Source organism: Carassius auratus, chromosome 12, assembly GCF_003368295.1.
Source record: "Carassius auratus strain Wakin chromosome 12, ASM336829v1, whole genome shotgun sequence".
In the NCBI taxonomy this organism is placed as follows: Eukaryota; Metazoa; Chordata; class Actinopteri; order Cypriniformes; family Cyprinidae; genus Carassius; species Carassius auratus.
Window position 1 is genome coordinate 13,573,523 of NC_039254.1, and position 22,842 is coordinate 13,596,364.

Genomic DNA, 22,842 nt, shown 5'->3' on the forward strand with positions numbered 1-22,842 from the left:
GTGAAATAAAAAGATTCATTTTGGAAAAATCATTTTTTATTAGACTTTCCCCTATCATTTTGTGAACATTGCAAACAAGCAGTTTATGTTCTTTCTCATGTTTGTCACTTTGGTCTGGCTGTCAGTCAGAGTAAGTGTTGAAGATATGCTGATATGATGCCATTATACAGCTCAACGGTTAAAGGCCTGTTTGTAAAGGAGTGTTGTCAGGGCTCCATTTTTGAAGCCCTGGTGTGCAATGACAAAAGGCACTAACAGTGGTAATGTAACTGTAGGCTGGCTCACCCACACACACACACGCACACACTCTTCAGTTAAAAATAAATGTGACAGGTCACATGTTGGCTGCTGTGGACACAGTGGACATGAACAGCATGGAGGGTACCGTTCATGTTTTCAGAGTCCAGGAGGAGTGCATGAGGAAGATGGTGGAGGTGTTTGATCAATCTGCCTCTTTCAGGCCACAGGGTCTCCTGAATTCCTGCCCTCTCTCGTGGATCCATTTATTTGACACTAACGGACAAAAAGAGAGAATGTAAAAAACATCAGACAGATTGATTTTTTTAATTTCTATTAAAATCCATTGTGCCATCTCAAGCCAAGTAAAGGCATGGTGAAGCTGCCTTCAGAAAACAAACAGGGTTGAAAATTCATAAAGTCACAGAAGCTTTAGAAGTTAGCATGGATAGTTCAAACAGACATTACTAACTATAAACCAATTAATGAATAAAATAAAAAAATTGATGCAATGATAGCAACAGTTGAGGATTTAAGATTGCGACAAACCAAACACAATAGATATGATAAAGTCATTAAAAATCAGAAGACTTTTATGTGCTCACGTCCTGAAAGGATGATGAAAGTATATACATTTTTTTTGATGGAAAAACTTCATTATTTTTTATAAACAATAATGGTAGCTGTGGCGAGTGGGGCGGGGCTGAGGGACGTGGGAACAAGTGAGGCCGGTGGAGTGATTGGAGATGAGCGACACCTGCGACACTCACAGGTCTCGAGTCCCACGGAGGAGATGGAGGGATATAAAACAGGAGGGACGAAAGTGACGGACGAGAGAGGACCAGGCCTGGGTTTTAATTTATGTTATGGTTTTTATTTGTGCGCATCAGTCGTCCGTGAGGGGCTGGTGCGCTGTTTTGTGTTTATTTTGGATTATTAAAGTTTCATTTTGATTGTCCGCCGGTTCTCGCCTCCTTCTTCCCGATGATTATGGAGTTTTTATTATTACAGTAGCACTTTATTTTACAGTCCTGTTCCTCATGTACATACTATAACTATGTAATAAATAGGTACTAACCCTGAACCAACCTCTAAACCTAACCCTACCCCATGTAGTTACCTTGTATTACCAGAACTTTCTTAGATAAATACACTGCAAGTACACTATAAGTACATGGTGGTAACAGGGGTGACATGATATGCTTTCAAGATGCAAGATGATTTTAAATGCAAGATTCAACTAAAATGTGCTTGCTTGTTAATACAGCAGGAAATACTCAAATAGCACTAAAAGAAAAAAGGGTTGAGCGTTTAATTTAAATACTTGCTCAATTGCATGAATTATTGGAAAAGAAATGTAAAGCATGGTTGACAATTTAAGATGATATATCTAAAACTTTTAATATATTAATCTTAATTTAATATAAATTTTAATATATTAATATTATTAATTTGCTTTTTATTATTTAAGTTATTATTTATGGAATAACAGGTTATTTTCAAGAAGGTATATTTATAATTGTAATGGAGTAATGGGGAAAATAATAATAATTAGTTAAAACTATTGTCAGATAATTGATGTTAAAATCAGTCTGTATACACATTAGGAGGAACACATACAAAGCCATTTTTCATAGAAATACATAACTACTCAAACAAGCATGATACATTCAGAGCGTAAAGAAAATCTGAGACACTCACCCCACTTGTTACCCAACAGTACTGGACAAGCTGCATGTCTCGTGCTGTAATCTCCCTCTCCACTGGGAAACAGATTGTACCAGAATACAGCTGAACCCTGAACACAGACACAAAAAGTGCCAATTATTAATAGAAAAGGCAGCCATGTCATTCAGTCCACACTTAAGAATATTCTTATTCTTTCCACAAGTACTTCGTTTGAAAAGTATGTTAAGGTATACTCCTTTATCATAAATCTTTAGCAAAAAATGTTTCTGTAAAAAAAAAAAATATATATATATATATATATATATATATATATATATATATGATTAATAGAATGATGTACCATTTTTATAAAACCCTCAAACATAAACAAGCAGCACCTTCATTGGCTTTACTGCAGCTCCAACTTCTGTAAAGACTGTGGCGCCCCCTGCAGCTACATCACTCATCTGAAATAAAGCCCATGTTTTCCAGTGAATGAAGTGAGGATGAGAGGAGAAGAACCAATCCTGGCAGGACAGATCAAATTCTACTCACATAGAAGAGCCAGGTTGCAATCCGATTTCCTGTGCCCAGCTCTTTAAAGGCATCTGGTTCATCTTTCTGGTAGAAAAATGTAAAAATGACAGGTTATGAATAAACTGCATGTGTGTGAAAACCCTGCATTCTCGATGTAACAGGGTAACGATTAAAGAACTTTGTATTTACCCGTCCAAAGTCAAAGTGAGGCTCATATTGTCCACCAACACCATAATTTGCCACCTACGGGAGAAAGAAAGTATCAATTTAAAAAAAACGAACCTAACTATTCCCAGTCTTCTGCATTAAATGCCTCATGAACCTTACCTGTAGCTCTTCTGCTGTTTTGACATCGAGGCCTGTGATGTCTTCTATGCGCTGGTTTATGCGATCCACAACTGGATGCTCATAAGCCGCCAACCATGCACTGAGAGAAGAGACAATAACAACATAAGAGTTTCATGTTCCTACTGACATTTTCTTTTCTTTGAATCTGTATAACATTTTATAATGTTTCAAAACAGAACAACACCAGCTGCAGAATTAGACTTCAGCAATAAAGTAAAGTGATGTTTAGTATGTGATTGAACTTTTAGTATTGTTAGTATGCAAACATTCAGGTGATAGATTTAGACAGACTGTGCCCGTGGAGAAGCATCCTTTGAATTAGGTTGATTAGATCAGTCTGTGAGTAAGTGACAGAAACGAGTGTTTGGTTGGTTTCGAACAGGTACGTTTGTGATGAGATGGCCAAGGTTATAGAAATGCTATAAATAATTTACAAAGGTAGCATGACTTTAAATAGTAAAACTGAATTTCTGTCATGAGAGGCATCCGTGCAGTCGCTAGTAATCATTTCAGAAGTTAGGCATGTATCATGAGTTTTATCAAATTTTGCATCAGCGTGTGAAAGCATCCTCATTTTTAATATTTTTAATGCCCGTTTGAAATTTGGTCTCATATTTACATCACATAGTTAAGAAAGTGCAATATCACACGAGTGCAAATGTGATACTCGTCTCATACAACAGTTCATTAAGAAGTTAATTTAATATTGTGTTATTTTAAACTGTTTTGCTCAGTTTTGCCAAACAAGATATCAAGACAAATAAGAACTGTTTATCCCCAAGCAATCCAAAGTAGCATTTCATTTCTTAATCCACGTTTTGAACGAACTAGGTGAACCATTTGGTGCGCTGAACCATTGGTATAGTGCGTTATTTTTCTCCATAATTAATCAATCTAATTAACGCGTTAAATTACCAGCCTATATTAAATATATATATATATATATATATATATATATATATATATATATATATATATATATATATATATAGTGCTGTCAATCAATAAAAAAATTAACTAATCAATCACACATTTTTTTTTCATGAAATTAATCACAATGAATCTCACTTAACATTAAAGTTTTTAAATATGCTTTTATATTGCAATAATTTCCCATTCAATCTTCAAATGAATGATGAAACAACATAAAAAAAGTATATTTTAAATATTTGTTATCACTAAATAAAAGTTATCACCGACACCAATATTACTTAAGTCTCTAGGAAATATATATTTTTCTAATATTAAGCGATCGACTATAGCAATCCAACACTTACAGTATAACTTCTCATTTAAGTGACCTAAAATAATTTTCAGATACAGTAAAGCCATTATTTACCAATGCTCTTCAGCAAGTAGGAACTATACAGAAACTGAATAAAGTCATCAAACACTAAAAACTAAATTAAATGTAGATGATTCCTTAAATCATCATTAAAACGTTATTGATTTCCTCTTTTTTTCTTTTGTTCTTTGATTAAGATAGATCACAGCAGCTTGTTAAGTTATTTGACTGCTATTACTTTCGCCGCAGCTGAAAGTTGCACAGATCTGACAAGTCGTAAACTCATAGTTTCATTCACACTTTAATATGAAATGATACAGGCTACAGGAAGCACCGCCACAATTTTGTGTGTTACAGAGGCACATGTGCTACCAGACCAGTATAATGGCTGACGGGAAGGGAAAAACCATTTTTCTGACATAAGGCCGGACCACATCTCATCTGACTGTTGTTCTACTGTAGTACTAGATTCTAAGAAAATATAACCCTTTTTTTTTGTCTGAAGGACACCAAACTGATATTTGAACATCTGTTTAACAGACTGAGGAGATTTGACCTCTGCCCTTCATCCTTGACCCCTTACCTCTTGGAGACTCTGTACTGGGCAGTGGTGAGTTTGCCAGTTTGTGGGTCATGCACGGTGGCACGCCTGAGCTATAGAGCCAGCACCGAGAAAAAGAGAGGAGATAGAAAGAGTGAGGTGAAAGGTGCTGACACTATTTTCTTTTGTTATACTGAACTACTCCAACTGTGGACTTTGACTGCACATCGGATAGCTTCTGCCAGGGTTGAACTGCTACTGCTACCGAGTTCACCGATTCTGTACCTGTTGTGTGTAAAGAAGTAGTGGAAAAGCAACATTCCCAAGAACAGCAAAACAAATAGGGATATCTATTTATTATGCATATGGGCTGGTGGTTGGTGTGTACTTTGCAATAACAGTAGAATTATGTTGATTATGTCAAAGTATATACAAAAAAAGTATTATTATTAATTACTTATTATTATCAGTGTTTATAAATCGATTTTGCTGCTTAATATTTTTGTGGAAAGCAAATCACCATATTAGAATGGCTTCTAAAAGATAGTGTGACAATGCAGAATGTAATGACTGCTGAAAATTCAAAGAATATTTTTATTTCTCACAATACGGTATATTAAAATAGAAAACAGTTATTTTAATTTGTATTATTATTTTACAGTTTAACTGTTATACTGTATTTTTATCAAATACATGGAAGTCAGCATAAGCGACATCTTTCATTATTCCAACCTTTTGACTTTGGACCACCCACCCATACTATGCATGTGATATAAATCCCCTTTGTCTGGGCTCTAGTTGCTTTTCCAGCATGCAGCAGGGGAAACTGCTGGGTTGGCTGTGCTACAGACCAACAGGAGCCTTACCTTTTACTGATGCGATACTGGGCAGTCTCTAGAACACCAGTTATGGGGTTGGAGATGGTGGCTCTGCGCAGCTGTTGAGCCAACCGGCCGAGAGTACATGAGTTACACAGCAGCTGTAGTGTCAGTGACCGACTACAGACCAACACACTCTTTCTGTTTGTCATGATATCCAACTAACTTGAGCACCAGCATTCAAACTCTAAATGAGCCTTTGATTACACTCTGGAATAACTTTGAATGATGGCCTCTGAATGATGACAGGTCAGAGGCTGTGATACTCTGTGAAGTATTTTTTTAATTGCTTTTTTTAACAAAATTATCCTTATTGATAAACTAATACCAAACAGCTTAAAATGTTGGAACTGGTAAGTTTACACTAGTATAACTTACAATTCAAATTAATTCATCTTCGTCTCATGGGTGGACATCATTTTAAACACATTTGTCCGATTTTAAGAGATGAAAATTTGTTACAGTGGAAAAATACTTGCACACTTTCACTTTCTCTAAAAGTCAATTTGAGCTTCCTCTTCATTATATTTGATATGCTCTATGTATGTGCCTTGATCAGTGTTTATATTCAAATATATCTGTTCATTTTATAAAGTGATCATGTCTCTTCAGGAGACTTGACTACAAGTTGAACTCACCCTTGGTTTGGCCAACTCCTTGACCTTCTCCATTTCTTTCTCTGTTATAATATCATGGTAACGGATGATACGTGGACGATCCCATTCATCCTCTTGTTTCACTGGGCCGATTATGTAAAAAGGATGTCTGTTACTGTTGTAGTAACGGCAGTGCAAACGTCTCTGTCTGCGAGGGCTCTGTAAGATTGAGAATATATATTGGGCATGACAAATAATTAAATAAAATCGTTGGTATTTCATGCTCTTTCACAGCATTACAAGTTGGATTCAATATGATGAACCAGGTAGGTACTATCATGAAAAAAACGAATGTATTGAGCTTTGCTCGACTGAATGGACAAAAATAGAGCTTTGTTTTATGCCAGTATTACCACCTTGGGTGTGCATAAATAATTCAAAATCCTGTCTTTAATAATAAATTACCTAACATACATAAACCACTACTTTATAAATAAGTCAAGTTACATCAATGCAAGGTATTAAAAAAAAAAACTAAAAAAACAACAACTGAAATGGCTGAATTACGAGGCTGAGGAGCTAGATGCACTGAAATATTAAAAATGAATCAGCTAATGCATCAGCATTTAATGCTTAATGTGACATTCTAGTGGATATTTATTTAAATGCAGCCATTACAGTATTTTATTATTTACCATTCTGACTCCATGTCCTCTACATAGCTGCTCATATTTCCTCTTTTCAGGGAGATAGCCGCCGTTCCCAGCTTTCTTTTCTGGTTCTTTCTTGCTCTCTTCCTTGACACTCTGCTCTTTCTCAGCCTCCTTCTGTTTGGCTAGCTGGTAGTCAAAATACTTTAGGTTCCCGAGTGCTCGCTGGTGCTCAGGATCTGTTCAGAAGAGATAAATGTGCTAAACATTTTGTAATAGTTTGGACATCTGTTGAATGTCTCAAATATCTCTAATGGTCAACATTTAGGCAGCAGCCAAGGCACAGTCAATTCCACAGGTATGATATTTTGGTCTCTTTTCTTCAATTGCATGTGCAAACTGTGTTTAAATTAGGGATGCATGACACTGTGAAAAAATCGGACATGTTTTGATAATTCATTTTTCTGTCAAATATATTGGAACTAATTTTTAATGAATTTTTCTGTCAAATATATCGGAATGTGAAAAATGCACCAGATTATTTGAACAGATGTATTTAGAAAAGCATATATTATATAAATCACAGTCTGCCTGATTTGACAGTCACACTAAGACATATTGTGGTAAGATTTACATTGAGTATTGTAGATCAGACTAACCCACACTCAGCAGTCTCTTGGTGTGGTCCAGAGCTCTTTCCAGCTCCCCCTGCTGGTAGACTGAGTAGCTGAGGTAGTCCAGCACTGTCACAACTTCAACGCTGGATTCTTCTCCTTCATCCAGTTGCTTTAGTGCCTGGGCCATCCATAACTCCGTATGGTAGTAGTCTGCATCAGAGTAGGCGATTTTTCCCAGCTCAAAACAATCCTCTACCGTCATGGTGCTTTTAAACGGCAAGCCTTTAGTAACACCTGCAAGAAAACGTGCAATGGGATGTCATACAAATGCAAAAAAGGTATATCTGAAGTATGTTTGGAAAGAGGAGAGTTCATTCTCACCAGGCAAGTCTCCAGAAGAGATGGTCTGTGTGTCCAGTTGATAGGTGTCCTGCAGTCGGAGGAGAGCTTTGGCTGCACCGGTCTGGTCTTCATTATTAGGGAAATACTGACGTTGAATTGTCAGGTTTGAGATAAAACCTAGAAGGAAATATGGTTATCTTTTAATAAGAAAAAAATATATAATAAAAAAGAACATCTTGACTTACAGTCACTATAGGACACATTTCTCAATACATATGTCACATATGTCACTAAAACTCAAACAACTTTAAGCTCGACACAACAAAATATTTTGCATCTAAACTGCACTAAAACTACCATACATGTTTCAAATCAACTCATTCTTCCATAAAACTAGCAAAAAATGTACCTTACAAACACACTTTGTTGATATATATTATACAATGTTTTATTTTTTGTATTTTTTCACAAAACAAGAATGACAGCTATCCGCAGTGTATGTTACTATGGTCCATGTATACATTACAGAATAAAATAATTTCACCCCTTTTTTATTGATGGTTATGAAAGATCACCATCTGTGTAGGTGTTCGTCTACACCTAATCATTTTCACAGTATCTTATTTTTCGATTTGGAATATCTTTAATGTGGTAGAAATGTAGAAAATGTTTTATTATGTTCTAAGTTTTAAACTTGAAAAGTGACATAAGTGCTGAGAAATGAGTGATAGTTGATAGAAATTGTCATCATGTACTCACTCTTGTATTATTTAAAACATTTTGGACTTTTCCATGCAATAAAACTGTATATAAGTGCATGTACAATGACTTCCGGCTTTGCTGGCAGTTCAGCAGATCAGCACAGTGCTCAAACAACAGATTTTTGGCACAAACGCTAAAACTAAAAACATTGGGACTGGATTAATACTACAAAAAGAAGACTTTGTTACTTTCTGGACTTCCAAAACAGACGGAACACTCAGCAGACCGTCGTCGTGAACCCCCTTAGCAAACAGCCAGTGAGTCCCATGAATCTTCTGAATCTCAACAGTTTATACCAAGTGTAGAGGAACAAGCCGAAACTGATCGCCACACTAATCGTTGGCACAAACAGGGAGCGAGACCCAAAGGAACACGAGATATCAGATTGTCACGAGTTTCTCGTATTGCTGCCATAGCTTCCTCTACACCAGATTCGACTATGACAAGGCTTGTAAATACTGGTATTCTACCACCCCCTATACATCTGGAGAACAGATTTGAAGCATTAATAAATGTGGGTGAGGAATCCCCAAATGTGATTAAACATTGACCAGATCAGCCAGCAGCTAACACGGCTACTAACAGACGCTCAAGGACGAGCAGACAGCGGCTTTCAGCTCAGAGGACAGCCGAGCCAAGGACTCTGATAGTGAGTGACTCTGTTATCAGAAACATCCGTAGCAGGACTACAACAAAATGCTGCCTTCCTCAAGCAACAGTCTCTGATGTTGAACAAGGAACTTCAGAACATTCTGATGAAGCACAAGACTGCAAACAAATCATCATCCATGTGGGGAAGAATGATATTCGGAAAGAGCAGTCAGAACTCCTTAAGAAGGACTTCATTGAACTCTTTGAAACACTTTGAAGACTCAAAGTTCAGTCGTTCATCAGTGGACCACTCCCAGCAGGGGGAACAAATATGTTTTCACGGTTGCTTGGGCTGAACACATGGCTACAAAGATCTTGTAATATAAAAGGAGTAAATTTCATCGACAACTTCAATCTTTTCTGGGGCCATAGACAATTGTTTAAACCGGATGGCCTCCACCCAAACAAACTTGGTGCAATTGTTTAAGGACAATATCTACGTCTCCCTTTGTCATCCTTCAGCAGAGTGTGTCAATCCATTCAGCACACACACACCGGGTCCGAGTCTTCATGTGGTTGACATATCCCACAAGGACACTGATAACACCATGCTGCCAAAACAATCACTGCTGATAGACACTATCCCTGCTGAGCCCTGCTCACAGAGCTCCTCACAGACTGACTGTGATGTATCAAAACCGCTACAAGATTCACCACCCAAGTACAACTTTCTGGAAAACAGCCAGGGCATCCAGGACAACACATCACAGCCACCGGAAACACCAGAGACACAGCCTATCTCACCAGACACTTTATCCCTCTCTCCAGCATCTCCACTTCTGTGCTTCTCACAGAAAATGGAGGAATTGGTGTATGTTGGAACTAAACTCTCCCACTCATTTGCTGCTAGCCCGCAGATATCAACAAAAAACCGGCGGGCCCCCCAACCACCAAAGCCTGTGGGCCCTGTTCCTATGAGAGCTCTCCGACCGCTGCCACAACGCCAGGGCCCAAACCCTCTATCTGCTGAAGGTGAACCAAAAACAACTGATAGCAGCTCTCAGTGATATGTGTCGGGTCCCTGCTATAATAGCAGAAACATTCACAAATGCTTACTGAACAAGTGGGAACCCAGTGTGCCTGTAGCTTTCTCTATTTCAGTTTTATCACGTGATAGAAAGTCTAAGGCCTACTCAAGCCGAAGGGCAAACTCATCTAATCTGCGGCCTATTATGCATCAAAATAAGATTGATGTAAAGACACAAAGCACTGCCATCAAGTTATCACTTTTAAACATTCGCTCACTAAAAAATAAATCATTTCTAATCAATGACTTAATAACCACAAACAATCTGGATTTTATGTTTCTAAATGAAACATGGCTAGAAGACAGCTGCAGTGCAACAATCCTAAATGAAGCAACCCCTCCTTACTTCACTTACTTGGATTAAGTCTTTTAATGACCACTATTTGTCTGTTTTAAACATGGTTGCTCCGCTAAAAAGTAAACGCACCTTCCCTAAAAACCCCTGCCCTTGGATAAATGAGGAAATCTTATCTTGCAGGAGAAACTGTCGTAAAATAGAATGTTTGTGGAAATGCACAAGTTTGGAAGTCCACAGACTGCACCTGAAGGACCTCATCGTGTCACTAAATGATAAAATAAAACAGGCCAGATCTGCCTATTTCTCTAATCTTGTTGTTCTGAACAAGAAAAATCCTAAAGTCCTGTTTGACACAATATCAAGAATTGTCTCTCCTTCAGCTCCTCATGTACCAGTCCACTCAAAATCTGACTGCAACAGGTTTTTACATTCCTTTGTGAACAAGGTGCATGATATAAGAGCCTCTATAAACCCATCATCTGTCAACACATCTTGGGGTTTATCTCCTCAGAGCTCTTGGTCCACCTTCTCAAACAACTACAGGCCAATCTCTAAATTGCCTTTTTTATCTAAAACCTTGGAGAGAGTGGTGGCGGAGCAGCTGACTGCGTTTCTTAATGAAAATAATTTTATAGATAAATTTCAGTCAGGCTTCCGAAAATGTCATTCAACTGAGACTGCCCTGCTGAAGATTTCAAGTGACATTATGATGGCGGCTGACTCTGGGCAGTACTCTGTCTTGATCCTACTGGATTTATCGTCTGCTTTTGATACTCTGGACCATAATGTATTGTTAAAGCGTCTGCAAAATGAAACGGGTTTCTCTGGATCAGTTCTAAAGTGGTTTTCTTCCTACCTGAGTGACAGATCATTTTGTGTCTCTATTAACAATATTCTGTCTGAAGTGACCCCTCTGTCATATGGAGTTCCTCAAGGCTCAGTCCTAGGTCCTCTTTTATTTTTATTGTACATTCACCCTCTTGGTGAAATAATTCACCGTTTTAAAAATGTGTCTTATCACTTTTATGCTGATGACATTCAGTTGTACTGTTCTTTTAAAGACTCTGAGTTTCATAAACTTAATGATTTGTTGGACTGCTTGTCTTGCATAAAGAACTGGTTATACAATAACTACCTACAGCTGAATACAAAAAAGACTGAAACTTTAATCTTTGCACCAGACCAAAAAATACCTCAAATCAAACAACACCTTGGTTCCCTGGGTTCTTCCATCCAGTCGAGCCTCAGAAACCTTGGTGTTCTGTTTGACCAATCGATGTCTCTGGACAGTCATTCTAGACAGTTGGTCAAAAACTGTTTTTATCATTTGAGAAATATTTCTAAATTGAGAGTGTTATTGTCTAAAACTGACTTGGAGATGATTATTCATGCTTTTATTTCTACTCGTCTTGATTACTGTAATTCTCTTTTTACTTGTTTGAACAAATTGTCTCTGAGTCGACTACAAATGGTGCAAAATGCTGCAGCCAGGCTTTTAACTGGAACCAACAGAAGGGCGCACATTTCCCCGGTTTTATCTTCATTACATTGGCTTCCAGTCAAATTCAGAATTGATTTTAAAATTTTAGTCTTGACTTTTAGAGCCCTGCATGGACAGGCCCCCCAGTACATCACTGACCTGCTGACCCCTTACTCCTCCTCCCGCGCTCTTCGGTCTTCTGGTCAGAACCTTCTAACGGTCCCCAAAACCCGCTTTAAAACTCGGGGAGACCGGTCTTTCCAAGCAGTCGCCCCTAGACTCTGGAACGCCCTGCCCCTGTCACTGCGAGTGGACGTTTCTGTTGATTCTTTTAAAAAGCAGCTGAAGACACTTTTATTTAAACAAGCTTTTAGTTGATTGGGCTTTTATGTTTTATGTTTTTAATATTTTGTGGTTTTAATTTTTATTCTCTTAGTTTTATTGTTCTTTTATTGCACTTTGTAAAGCACTTTGTGATTTATATCTTTGAAAGGTGTTATATAAATAAAATTTACTTACTACTTACTTACATGAGTGTTTGCAGGACTGTTAGGAGAGGTGGGGGTGTAGCTGCTATATTTAATGATATCATCAATGCAAGCAAGTGTCATTTGGTCAGTACTTGTCTTTCGAATATCTAGGGTTTGTGCTGAAAGGTGCCCCACGCATTCTGTTTATTATTATTTACAGGCATCCAAAATACTCTCCAGCCTTTGTTGAAGAGGTCACAGAAATGTTATCAATAATTTCCTCAGAGTTTGACTGTTTTGCAATTGCAGGAGATTTTAATATTCACAGAGATAATGCAGAAAACAAAACTACAAAAGAAATGATAACGGTTCTAAACACTTTTGACCTGATTCAGCATGTGCATGGACCCACACACAAAGGTGGACACACTCTGGATCTAATCATCAGTAGGGGTCTAAACATTTCATCCATTGTTATTAAGGACGTAGCACTATCTGATCACTTCTGTATTTTCTTTGATATATTGATCTCTGCTACCACTGAATCTAGATCGGTCTCTGTCAGAAGGAGATGCATAAACGAGAACACAAGTGTACTATTTATGGAGGCTATATCTTTAACACCAAGCATTTCTGCAGACTCTGTTGATATTCTCCTTGATTCCTTGAACTCAAAAGTTAAGAATGTTATTGATGATATTGCACCAATAATAGTCAGTAAGAAAACAAACAGACAGAAATCAGTTTGGAGAAGATCAACAGCAGTTCAAACTATGAAAAGACAATGCAGAAAAGCCGAGCGGATGTGGAGGAAGACGAAACTTGAAATTCACTATAGCATCTATAAAGACAGCCTTCATGATTTTAATGTGAAACTAGCCACAGCTAGACAGAACTTCTTCTCAAACCTTATAAACAGTAAACTTAAAGGGGGGGTGAAATGCTCGTTTTCACTCAATATCCTGTTAATCTTGAGTACCTATAGAGTAGTACTGCATCCTTCATAACTCCAAAAAGTCTTTAGTTTTATTATATTCATAAGAGAAAGATAGTCTGTACCGATTTTTCCCGGAAAAACACGACCGGCTGGAGGCGTGACGTGTGGGCGGAGCTAAAGAATCACGAGCGCCAATAGGCTTTTGCGTTGAGAGCGTTTGGAAGTTGTGACATTACCGAGAGGAAAAAAAACCATCATCCAAAACAATCCATGGCTAACAGTCAGATTCAGCGTATATTTATGATCCAGAATCAGATCCCGAGGCTGAAACTGAACGAGAGCAGCAGCAGCAACGACTCGCTCCGAGCGGGGCTCGAACCCGGGTCTCCGGCATGGGCGGACGCACTAATAAGGAGGCAGAGATATTTTAAGCAGTTTTACTCACCGCCTGCGGTTCCAACACACGATCGTGACCCTTTTTCGTTGGGATTGCATCATCCTTAAGAAATAAACGATACGCAAATCCATCGTCAAACTGGGCCTTGTTTGTAAAACAAGCATCTTCGAGATGCAGGGAACAAACAAAAACACTTGCACAACTCCGTTGATGCTCTGTAAAAATAAACTCCATCCACTGGTCCCTTAATGCTGTTTGTTTTTTTGGTAATCTGTGCAGGGTTGTCTTGCCCTGGCAACCAAAAACACACTTCTTTTGTGACTTTTCGCAACGCTCTCGCTCTGATCATGGAAATAAATGTCTGTGCTCAGCCTCTCAGCGCTCTGCTATACGGGAGCACGCGCTCTTCTGGCAGACGTGCCCTTAGCACCCATATAAGGAAATTCCGCTCCATCTAACGTCACACAGAGCCATACTCGAAAAAAACTTTCCGAAACTTGTGACAAACCGGAAGGAGTATTTCTGGAAGACATAGTGCAGCAACTAAAATTTTTATTGTCTTGACACACTTCCCACATCTTTTTTCAAAAGTGTGCTTGACTGCTTAAAAGCAGATCTCTTAGAAGTGGTGAATGCCTCACTTCTTTCTGGGACATTTCCAAACTCCCTAAAAACTGCAGTTGTAAAGCCCCTCCTGAAAAAGACCAATCTTGATAACACAATTTTGAGCAATTTTAGACCAATATCTAATCTTCCTTTTATAGGCAAAATTATAGAAAAGGTAGTTTTTAATCAGCTGAACAAATACTTAAACTCGAATGGAGATCTAGACAATTTTCAATCTGGTTTCCGACCGCATCACAGCACAGAGACAGCACTCATTAAGATAATAAATTGTATTCGCTTAAATTGTGACTCTGGCAAAATATCGGTGCTGGTATTGCTAGATCTCAGTGCTGCATTTGACACTGTCGATCATAACATACTACTAGAGAGACTGGAAAACTGGGTTGGGCTTTCTGGGATGGTACTCAAATGGTTCAGATCATACTTAGAAGGGAGAGGCTATTATGGGAGTATAGGAGAGCATAAGTCTAAGTGGACGTCCATGAAATGCGGAGTCCCACAAGGGTCAATTCTTGCACCGCTCTTGTTTAGCCTGTATATACTTCCACTAAGTCAAATCATGAGAAAGAACCAAATTGCCTATCACAGCTATGCTGATGATACCCAGATTTACCTAGCCTTATCTCCAAATGACTACAGCCCCATTGACTCCCTTTGCCAATGCATTGATGAAATTAATAGTTGGATGTGCCAGAACTTTCTTCAGTTAAACAAGGAAAAAACTGAAGTAATTGCATTTGGAAACAAAGATGAAGTCTTCAAGGTGAATGCATACCTTGACTCTAGGGGTCAAACAGCTAAAAATCAAGTAAGGAATGTTGGTGTGATTCTGGAGACAGACCTTAGTTTCAGTAGTCATGTCAAAGCAGTAACTAAATCAGCATACTATCATTTAAAAAACATTGCAATAATTAGATGTTTTGTTTCCAGTCAAGACTTGGAGAAACTTGTTCATGCCTTTATCACCAGCAGGGTGAACTATTGTAATGGGCTCCTCACTGGCCTTCCCAAAAAGACCATTAGACAGCTGCAGCTTATCCAGAACACTGCTGCCAGGATTCTGACTAGAACCAGAAAATCTGAACATATCACACCAGTCCTCAGGTCCTTACACTGGCTTCCAGTTACATTTAGGATTGATTTTAAAGTACTTTTACTTGTATATAAGTCACTAAATGACCTAGGACCGAAATATATTGCAGATATGTTCACTGAATATAAACCTAACGGAGCACTCAGATCACTAGGATCAAGTCAGTTAGAAATACCAAGGGTTCACACAAAACAAGGGGAGTCTGCCTTTAGTTACTATGCCGCCTGCAGTTGGAATCAGCTTCCAGAAGAGATCAGATGTGCTAAAACACTAGTCACATTTAAATCTAGACTCAAAACGCATCTTTTTAGCTGTGCATTTATTGAATGAGCACTGTGCAATGTCCGAACTGATTGCACTATATTTTCACTGTTTTATTTTTTTTTTTATTTTTTTTTTTTAAATGTTTTAATCATTTTAAAAGTTTTAAAATTGCTTGTTTTATTTTGTTATTATTTTTCTTCATGATTATTTTATTTTCTTTTATGTAAAGCACTTTGAATTACCATTGTGTATGAAATGTGCTATATAAATAAACTTGCCTTGCCTTGCCTTGCCTAAATATAAAGTTTGATGGGAAAAAACAGTGATGTTGACTTAAACAAAATAGTTTAAAAGCTTTCAAAAATGCAGAGAAATGCCAGTAAAAACACAATCCAGGCCATATTAAACCACTTCAGACCGCATTAAACCTCAGTAGTAAAGAAACCACATTAACTACTTCAGACTCTATTATGAGACCCCCTGCCACACCACTCCACCCAGAAAATCAGAAATCAGAAAACCTCATTAGACGTCTCAAGAAGTCTTTTATTGTTTGTAATGAACATTGCAAGGCATTACTTGAATGTTTTTAACATGTTGATTGGTGTTAGAATTTTCTATTATTTTCAGTATTTCTGGGAATAGTCACCTAATTTGGTATTTAAAAGTAAATATCTCATACTATTAATAACAAGTGTATCAGTTGTAAATGCTGAATAAACAGATGTTAGTATGGGTTGAATTACAGTGAAACTAACCGTCAGACATGTCTTTGAGCACGAGGTCCTCCACTTCACCCCACTCCGTGTTTAGTCTCTTCATGAGCTTAAAGGCATTGACAGGGTGACCCAAAAACCCCTCTGGGTCCTGTGTGGCTGTCGCTGTTAAAGCATCCAGTTTCTCAGCCCACCTGACAACACACAGTGTCAGAATGCCTTTACATACAGCTTGTACACAGTAAAACGAAATGTTGCTCCAGGATCATGGTGCTACATATAACAATGCCACATTACAAATGGGGGGGGGGGGCAAAATTTGTCTTGATTAATCACACAAAAAGGGTGCGATTAATTGCATACTCATCATGAAATTAAACATATACCATTTATCTTGCTTAATACGTTTATTTGGTCATTATTTACTATATAACAAAAGGATTGGAGGGTGAATCTCACAAAAAACTCTTCTGTTAACTTACTTAAACATAAATGTCGACATATATTTAAAAAAAGGACACTTGGGGGACTCCAAAAGGACACCAAAGGACCAAATGATATAAAAAGTTTATATAATTGATACATTTGTGCACACTGAATAAACAAAGCAACATACACAACACAAATCAAAACCTTATCCTGAATGTGTGTGGAAACCACGAGACGTGACTTTTCCTTGACTGCAATCCTCAACCATCAAAACTCAAACATCAATAGAAGCTGGTTTGCATATCATACAGTGGTGGGATGTTTTGATGTTACGTTTAGTCTGTAAAGACTAAGACTTCAAGTTCATCTGTAAAGCACATAAAGCTATCATTTGAGTTTATAAACTTCTATTTCATGCATGATTCGTATGGATCTGCTAACTGAATGCAAAGTGTGAGTTCTAGAAGAATGTTTGTGTCTTGATGAGCATGTATCGCTCACTAGGAGACGCTAAATGAACAGCTGCTTGTTTTTTTTTATTATTATTATTTTTTCAACGGAGGATCAGTTGCCTTTATAGTTTAAAATCCCCAAAATGTTTACTTAAGTATTAAATAATAAATGACATCAAAAAAGAGCCGTTTGCGTTATGATGTGGTGGCCCCTATCCAAAAAGCACAATCAGTTGTATTAATAATGTTATCCTGAGTGTGAAGCGTTACCAGAATTTGTTTTAATTAAGGTGAAAAATAAAAGTTTTGTGTTTAATGTATTTGTGTTGATGTTGAAATGGATTTAAAACATATGATATCGAAAAAAGTATCGTTAGGAACCGGTATCGAAACTGAGGTATCGAAATTGGCACCGGATCGAAAGATTTTGAACAATACCCAGTCCTACCCTAACTTAACTTCTGGTAGACTTCCAAATAAAATCAATAACAACAGCCAAGTCCCTCTAAGAGTAGATATTTTTTTGATAACAAACTAAATATGTTTGCTGCATAAATCAGGTGAACTTTGCCAGCAGGAGAGGCTTTAAAGCGCGAGAAATAGATGTTTCCCCAGTAACAGCTGTAAACAAAGCAGAGCTACGCTCACAAACGCTGCTTTATCAGTCTTCCTTCAGAAATACAGTGATATAAAAACATCCGTGCCTCGTTTTGATATTTAAACATGTAAATGTAAGGAATTATTATTATTATAGTATTAAACGTGCAGTACATGCTCATGTTTATTCAACGAAGCCTTTTGGAAAATCGTTTAGTTTTAAAATCGTGGCGAGTCTCCACAAATAAATAAATGTATGGGAAACACATCCCACATCACAACCACCTGAGCCCAACTACAACTGCATTTGTAGACGGCACCGCAGCCAGAACGATATACACAACACAGACCGGAAGATAACTTAGGGCCAGACGTGTGAACCTGATGAAACCATCTATAAATATCTGATTTTTGTTCTGATTAAAAAAAATAATAATACAGATACCAGTTATACATGTTATTTGCATAATGCTGATACTGTATCAACAGATAATACTCACTGTTTCACTTGCTCCAGTTTGCTCTCCTCGGCTTTGATGTAATCTTTCAGTGACGTCACCAGGTCTTTTTCCGTGTTCAGCAAATCTGTCATGTGACCTGCCGGGACAGAACACATGCTCAAATGAGCATCAGCTATTAGTGAATGACTGGTCTAGTTCTCCACAACACCTGTCAGCTGCATCTTCTAATGTTCTGTTAGTGTATAATCAGTAGCAAACATTCATGAACATGGGCTTGGAGGCTTATGTTACCTGCTCGAACCTGCAGGAACATTTCAAACATACATTTACAAAAAGGTGAAAAGGTTGCATACCAATAGATGTGAAGAAGTCATTGTGAGCAGAGGAAGACTTTAGCAGAGAAACCAGTAAAATACAGCATACACTCCTAACTCCCATCTTCACCATTTTCAACAAACAACCTAAAAGAGAAAAACTTTGGTTTAGATTATAAAATTATACATCGCTCTCTACAATACATTGCACTGTTGCAGGGTTATAAATAAAGCTTAGAACTGAATACACTTTGTTCATAAAAAATGTTGCCTTTGCAACTAACTGAAGTAATCACTAAATGACCAACTAAAAAACAAATAAAAACTAAAAATTAAATAAAAATTAAACAAATTTTTTTTTTATTCAAAAAAATTAAAAATAAATTCTGTTTGTACAGGTGGATCAGCATCTGTGCAGCATCATCGCTCTAGGCTTTTTTTTTATTATGCTGTCTTTGTATTAAGTATACGGTGTTTGTTGTTTTATTGTTTGATTTGTTTGCTCTCTTTAGTAAGAGTATTTAAAAGAATGCTTTAAAATATAATAATGCATTGCAAAAAATACAAATGTATTACTGTGTGTGTCAGTAACATATAACCAGAAGAAGTTAGTTCACTTAGATCAGTCGATCAACTCTAGTTGAATAGCAGATTCCCTCAGAAAAATCCTGGCTATGGAAATGGTTAATAGTTTATGTAAATCATGGGCACATTGCATCTGAATGAAGAATCAAAATCATTAAATCTAGATTAAAAATATTAGAGCTGTAAAGTCAAATGTACACACAGCTACAAACACACACCATACCAAAATCAATGTAAATCAGAAAGTGATAAACAAAGTATATCGAGTTCAACAAATCATTTTCTCAAAAAAGGAAGTTTATAACCCACGTTTAAGTTCAACCAAAAATGAAAGTTGATCTCATTTCAAATGTACTGTATTTCTTTCTTCTGCAGGAATAACAGTTTTTAAAGAAAGTTGGGAACCAAAAAGCTCTGACTTCCACTGTCAGGCATGACGAGTAGTTCAGAGCCAGACAGATGTCCACTCAAAACAAATGTTCCCACTGGCACTGTGAAACAAGAAGGAAGCCATCAGCTTGACTGCATTCAGTTAGACTCTAGCTTCAGTTTATAAATAGAGCAGAACTACTGAGCAGATTGCACAAGCTTCTCCCTTCCCTAATGTATTAATGCTAAAGTAAAATAATTCTATAAATTACTATGTTTATACACCAAGGATGCGTTACAAATTGATCATAATTATAAAGAAAATAATAATAGAATAATTTGTAATAATATCTTACATTGTTATTTTTGTTTTACTGTACTTTTTGACTGAACAAATGTAGCCCTTGTCAGCATAAGACTTCTTAAACTTTTGAACAAAACCCTAATTTTAAGTGTAACTCATCCTAGCATCATATGGCTAAGTTAAGATTGCTCATATATTTCAGTTTCGGTTTATCTGGCTAATTTAACATGATCTCTATTCACTTTTGTTTATAAGTGGCTTCAAGGTCAATAGAAACTGCAGCAGTGTATTTAGAACAATTCATTGTGTTTTAGTAGGTTACTCGTACAATGGGTGTCTGGTTAGGTTGAGAGTCACTCATTTTACCTATTCAAAAAACCCCAAAGAGAAACTAGAACCGAACAGCTTTATGTTTCTGATCGTGGGACTATAAGAATACGTGCTTCTTTAAACTTCTTTAAGCCAAAGTTATTGACCGATACAAGGCAAAACAGCTGTTCCTCAATCATTAAAATGCAATCTGGAAAAACTGTGTTCTGACCGTCGCTTGACCTAAACTTCACTTCAGCTTTCTTGGAGTTAGAAAAACTCAAACAGGTTAAAAATGCATTCCCCAGCCGTTTCCATAAACTCAACCATTTGTTAGGAGCAAAAACAGCTGCTAAAACAAGCACTACAGGAAAGTGCACAAGCACAAATATCCCCTGAAAACAGTAGCAAACAAACCGCTTTAGATGCCTCCTGTGAAAACAAGTGCCTGTTAAAAAAAGTTATGCTTCCTAACTCAAAAAGACAAGAATGTGATCAGAACATGTGACTTGACTAAACCTTTGAGGAACTAGTGTTAACTTGCAGAAAAGGCTTGCCTAAAATCCTGCAGTGAATACACTAAAAAAGCAATAGCCTGGGGTGAAGTCAGGCTACTGGATGTGGTCAGCATAACAGAAAAGGACTACACCTTTTGTAGTAAGGCCAATCCTAGCAAGGATTCAGTAAAACCTAACTGGTAAGTGGTTATCATGGAACAATTGTGAAATCTAGTGAAAAATAAACATACTAAAATACTGTGCAATTTTTTTAATCATACTAATCTGGTAAATTGGAACAACTAACTTTGTATTTAATGCACTTTAATTGTGCAGAAGTATTGCTTAAGTCCAACTACAGATTAACTTAAGTATATCTGATTGTGCTAAAGTGGAACTTCAAAGATCATACAATCCTCATCAACAGTGATATTAAAACACATTTTAGGCTTAATATTAAGACATTTTGCACAAGTGATACTCCAAATAAAGTTGAATTACAATTTGTATATCAGTAAGTATTGAGCGATATTTCAGTAAATGTGAATCGATTTAAACTATACTTAGTATGAAATAAATTTATTTTTAATATATTACTCTTTTTCTGGGATATACACCTTGCTTTACATTTGGAATATCATATTGGATTTGATTACTGTGCACTGGAGAAAAAAAAAACTACTTGTTATATAAGATTAAACATGCCTACATGTGGTACAACTAAATTTTCAGTCAGAAATAGGCCTATCATTAAATATGACTGGGTATGCAAACTAACAAATTGACTTTTAGGGCCTAATTTTAAAGGTCAGTCAGACAGAAATACAGTGTCCATAACACTAATAAAAAATTAAAATACAAATATATGTATGTTGTGTTTTGGTCAGTTTTTTTATAATATATAATAAAGTAAAGTAAGTGTACTTGTTAAAACAGAATAGTCTGCTCTGATGTTAACCCGAGTAACAAAAATCTTAACATTATTATAACAACTGTTATTATTACACTGATTTACAGTTAACGGGATATTTGTGAACGGAGGAGGATTGAGTGCCACGTCCATTCCCCTCCCCCAGAACATCTCCTAACACTGTTTCTGTAACTTCTGTACCAACTTCTTACTTCATTGTTAAAGTAAACGTGTTTTTCTGTATCTTTTCACCGCTGCAAATAATATATGAATATATTTAGTCTGTTCATATTATCATAACAGATACAAAGAGAAAAACTCTTGTTTTCTTAAAACCAGTTCATTCTCAAATTAAGCCATAATTAACATTGGTACAATGATTAAAAAAAAAACAACAACACTATATTACATATTGTAAATATCAGTTTATATGTTACACTGCCGTAACAAACAACTATTCTAAAACAATCCGGAATCTAATGTAATGTAATGTTATACCGCAATGTTTTTTTTTTGTTTTTTTTTTGTAAATCAGAACGCAAACTGGTTTTAACAACTGATAAATTCAACGCCCCAAAATCCACCAGACAAAAAAAAAAAATATTTAAGAAAATGTGCTAACAACCCAGCATTTTACACGGAAGGCGAGCAATAGTAACGTTAGCACACGGAACGGGAAAACTATGGAAATATGCGGGGAAATTTCTAGAGTGTCTCGAGTCCGTGATAGTGAGAAGTATGCAAACAACTCTAGATATATTTACTGAAGCGTAATAAACAGGTCAACTTACTGTCCCTCCCTGGAATGCGTCGATATTGCAAAATCGGAAAACGTTGTTTGGTTAGCTCCTCTCTTGCTCCTCAGCGGCTCGTTTGGATCAGAGCTGTGTAGATCATCGCTGCTGAACTGTGGCTAGAGCTTCAGAGCACAAATGATTGAGCTGCAGCGCCATCTACTGACCATCAAGACAAACTGCACTACAGTCTACCAACATGTACTGTACGCTTTTATTACTTTTACCATTGGAACAAATGGTCTCTCGGGTCTATTTAGAAATAATGCTTTTGGTTAACTTAACCCTGTTTGAGGCAAAGATAAAAAATAAAAAAAAGAAGTAATTCATTAAAGTCATTAAAAATCTTAGAGATATTTATTGTATGTGGTACACTGATGATAACTATCATGCCATAAAA

The 22,842-nt window shown here is 36.9% G+C and overlaps 1 protein-coding gene across 2 annotated transcripts; it reads right to left on the minus strand.

Moving 5' to 3' along the window:
- Positions 1-14: 14 nt before the first annotated feature.
- LOC113111890 (prolyl 4-hydroxylase subunit alpha-1-like) lies at positions 15-22,586 on the minus strand. Of its 2 annotated transcripts, none has more exons than XM_026277073.1 (15): positions 22,440-22,586; positions 18,714-18,821; positions 18,400-18,496; positions 16,464-16,615; positions 7,739-7,876; positions 7,400-7,651; positions 6,786-6,979; positions 6,133-6,309; positions 5,483-5,553; positions 2,770-2,869; positions 2,632-2,685; positions 2,461-2,526; positions 2,304-2,372; positions 1,939-2,035; positions 15-513 (listed from the first exon to the last, which is right to left on the minus strand). In XM_026277073.1, exons 2-15 carry the CDS (start codon positions 18,805-18,807, stop codon positions 443-445), a joined length of 1,632 nt encoding a protein of 543 aa, XP_026132858.1. In that variant the 5' UTR covers positions 18,808-18,821; positions 22,440-22,586; the 3' UTR covers positions 15-442. The 2 variants fall into 2 exon arrangements, with proteins under 2 accessions (XP_026132858.1, XP_026132859.1); XM_026277074.1 differs by lacking the exon at positions 5,483-5,553 and adding an exon at positions 4,659-4,729 and having other exon boundaries at positions 22,440-22,573.
- Positions 22,587-22,842: the final 256 nt, after the last annotated feature.

What these genes read in the sequence shown, in the direction of transcription:
- LOC113111890 (XM_026277073.1), bottom strand. Translation starts at nt 18,807, where the DNA reads ATGGTGAAGATGGGAGTTAGGAGTGTATGCTGTATTTTACTGGTTTCT. An exon ending in CTCACTTTGACTTTGGACGG is followed by an intron (nt 2,527 to 2,631) that starts GTAAATACAAAG and finishes TTTTTCTACCAG; the next exon opens with AAAGATGAACCAGATGCCTT. An exon ending in CTGCAGTAAAGCCAATGAAG is followed by an intron (nt 2,036 to 2,303) that starts GTGCTGCTTGTT and finishes GTCTGTGTTCAG; the next exon opens with GGTTCAGCTGTATTCTGGTA.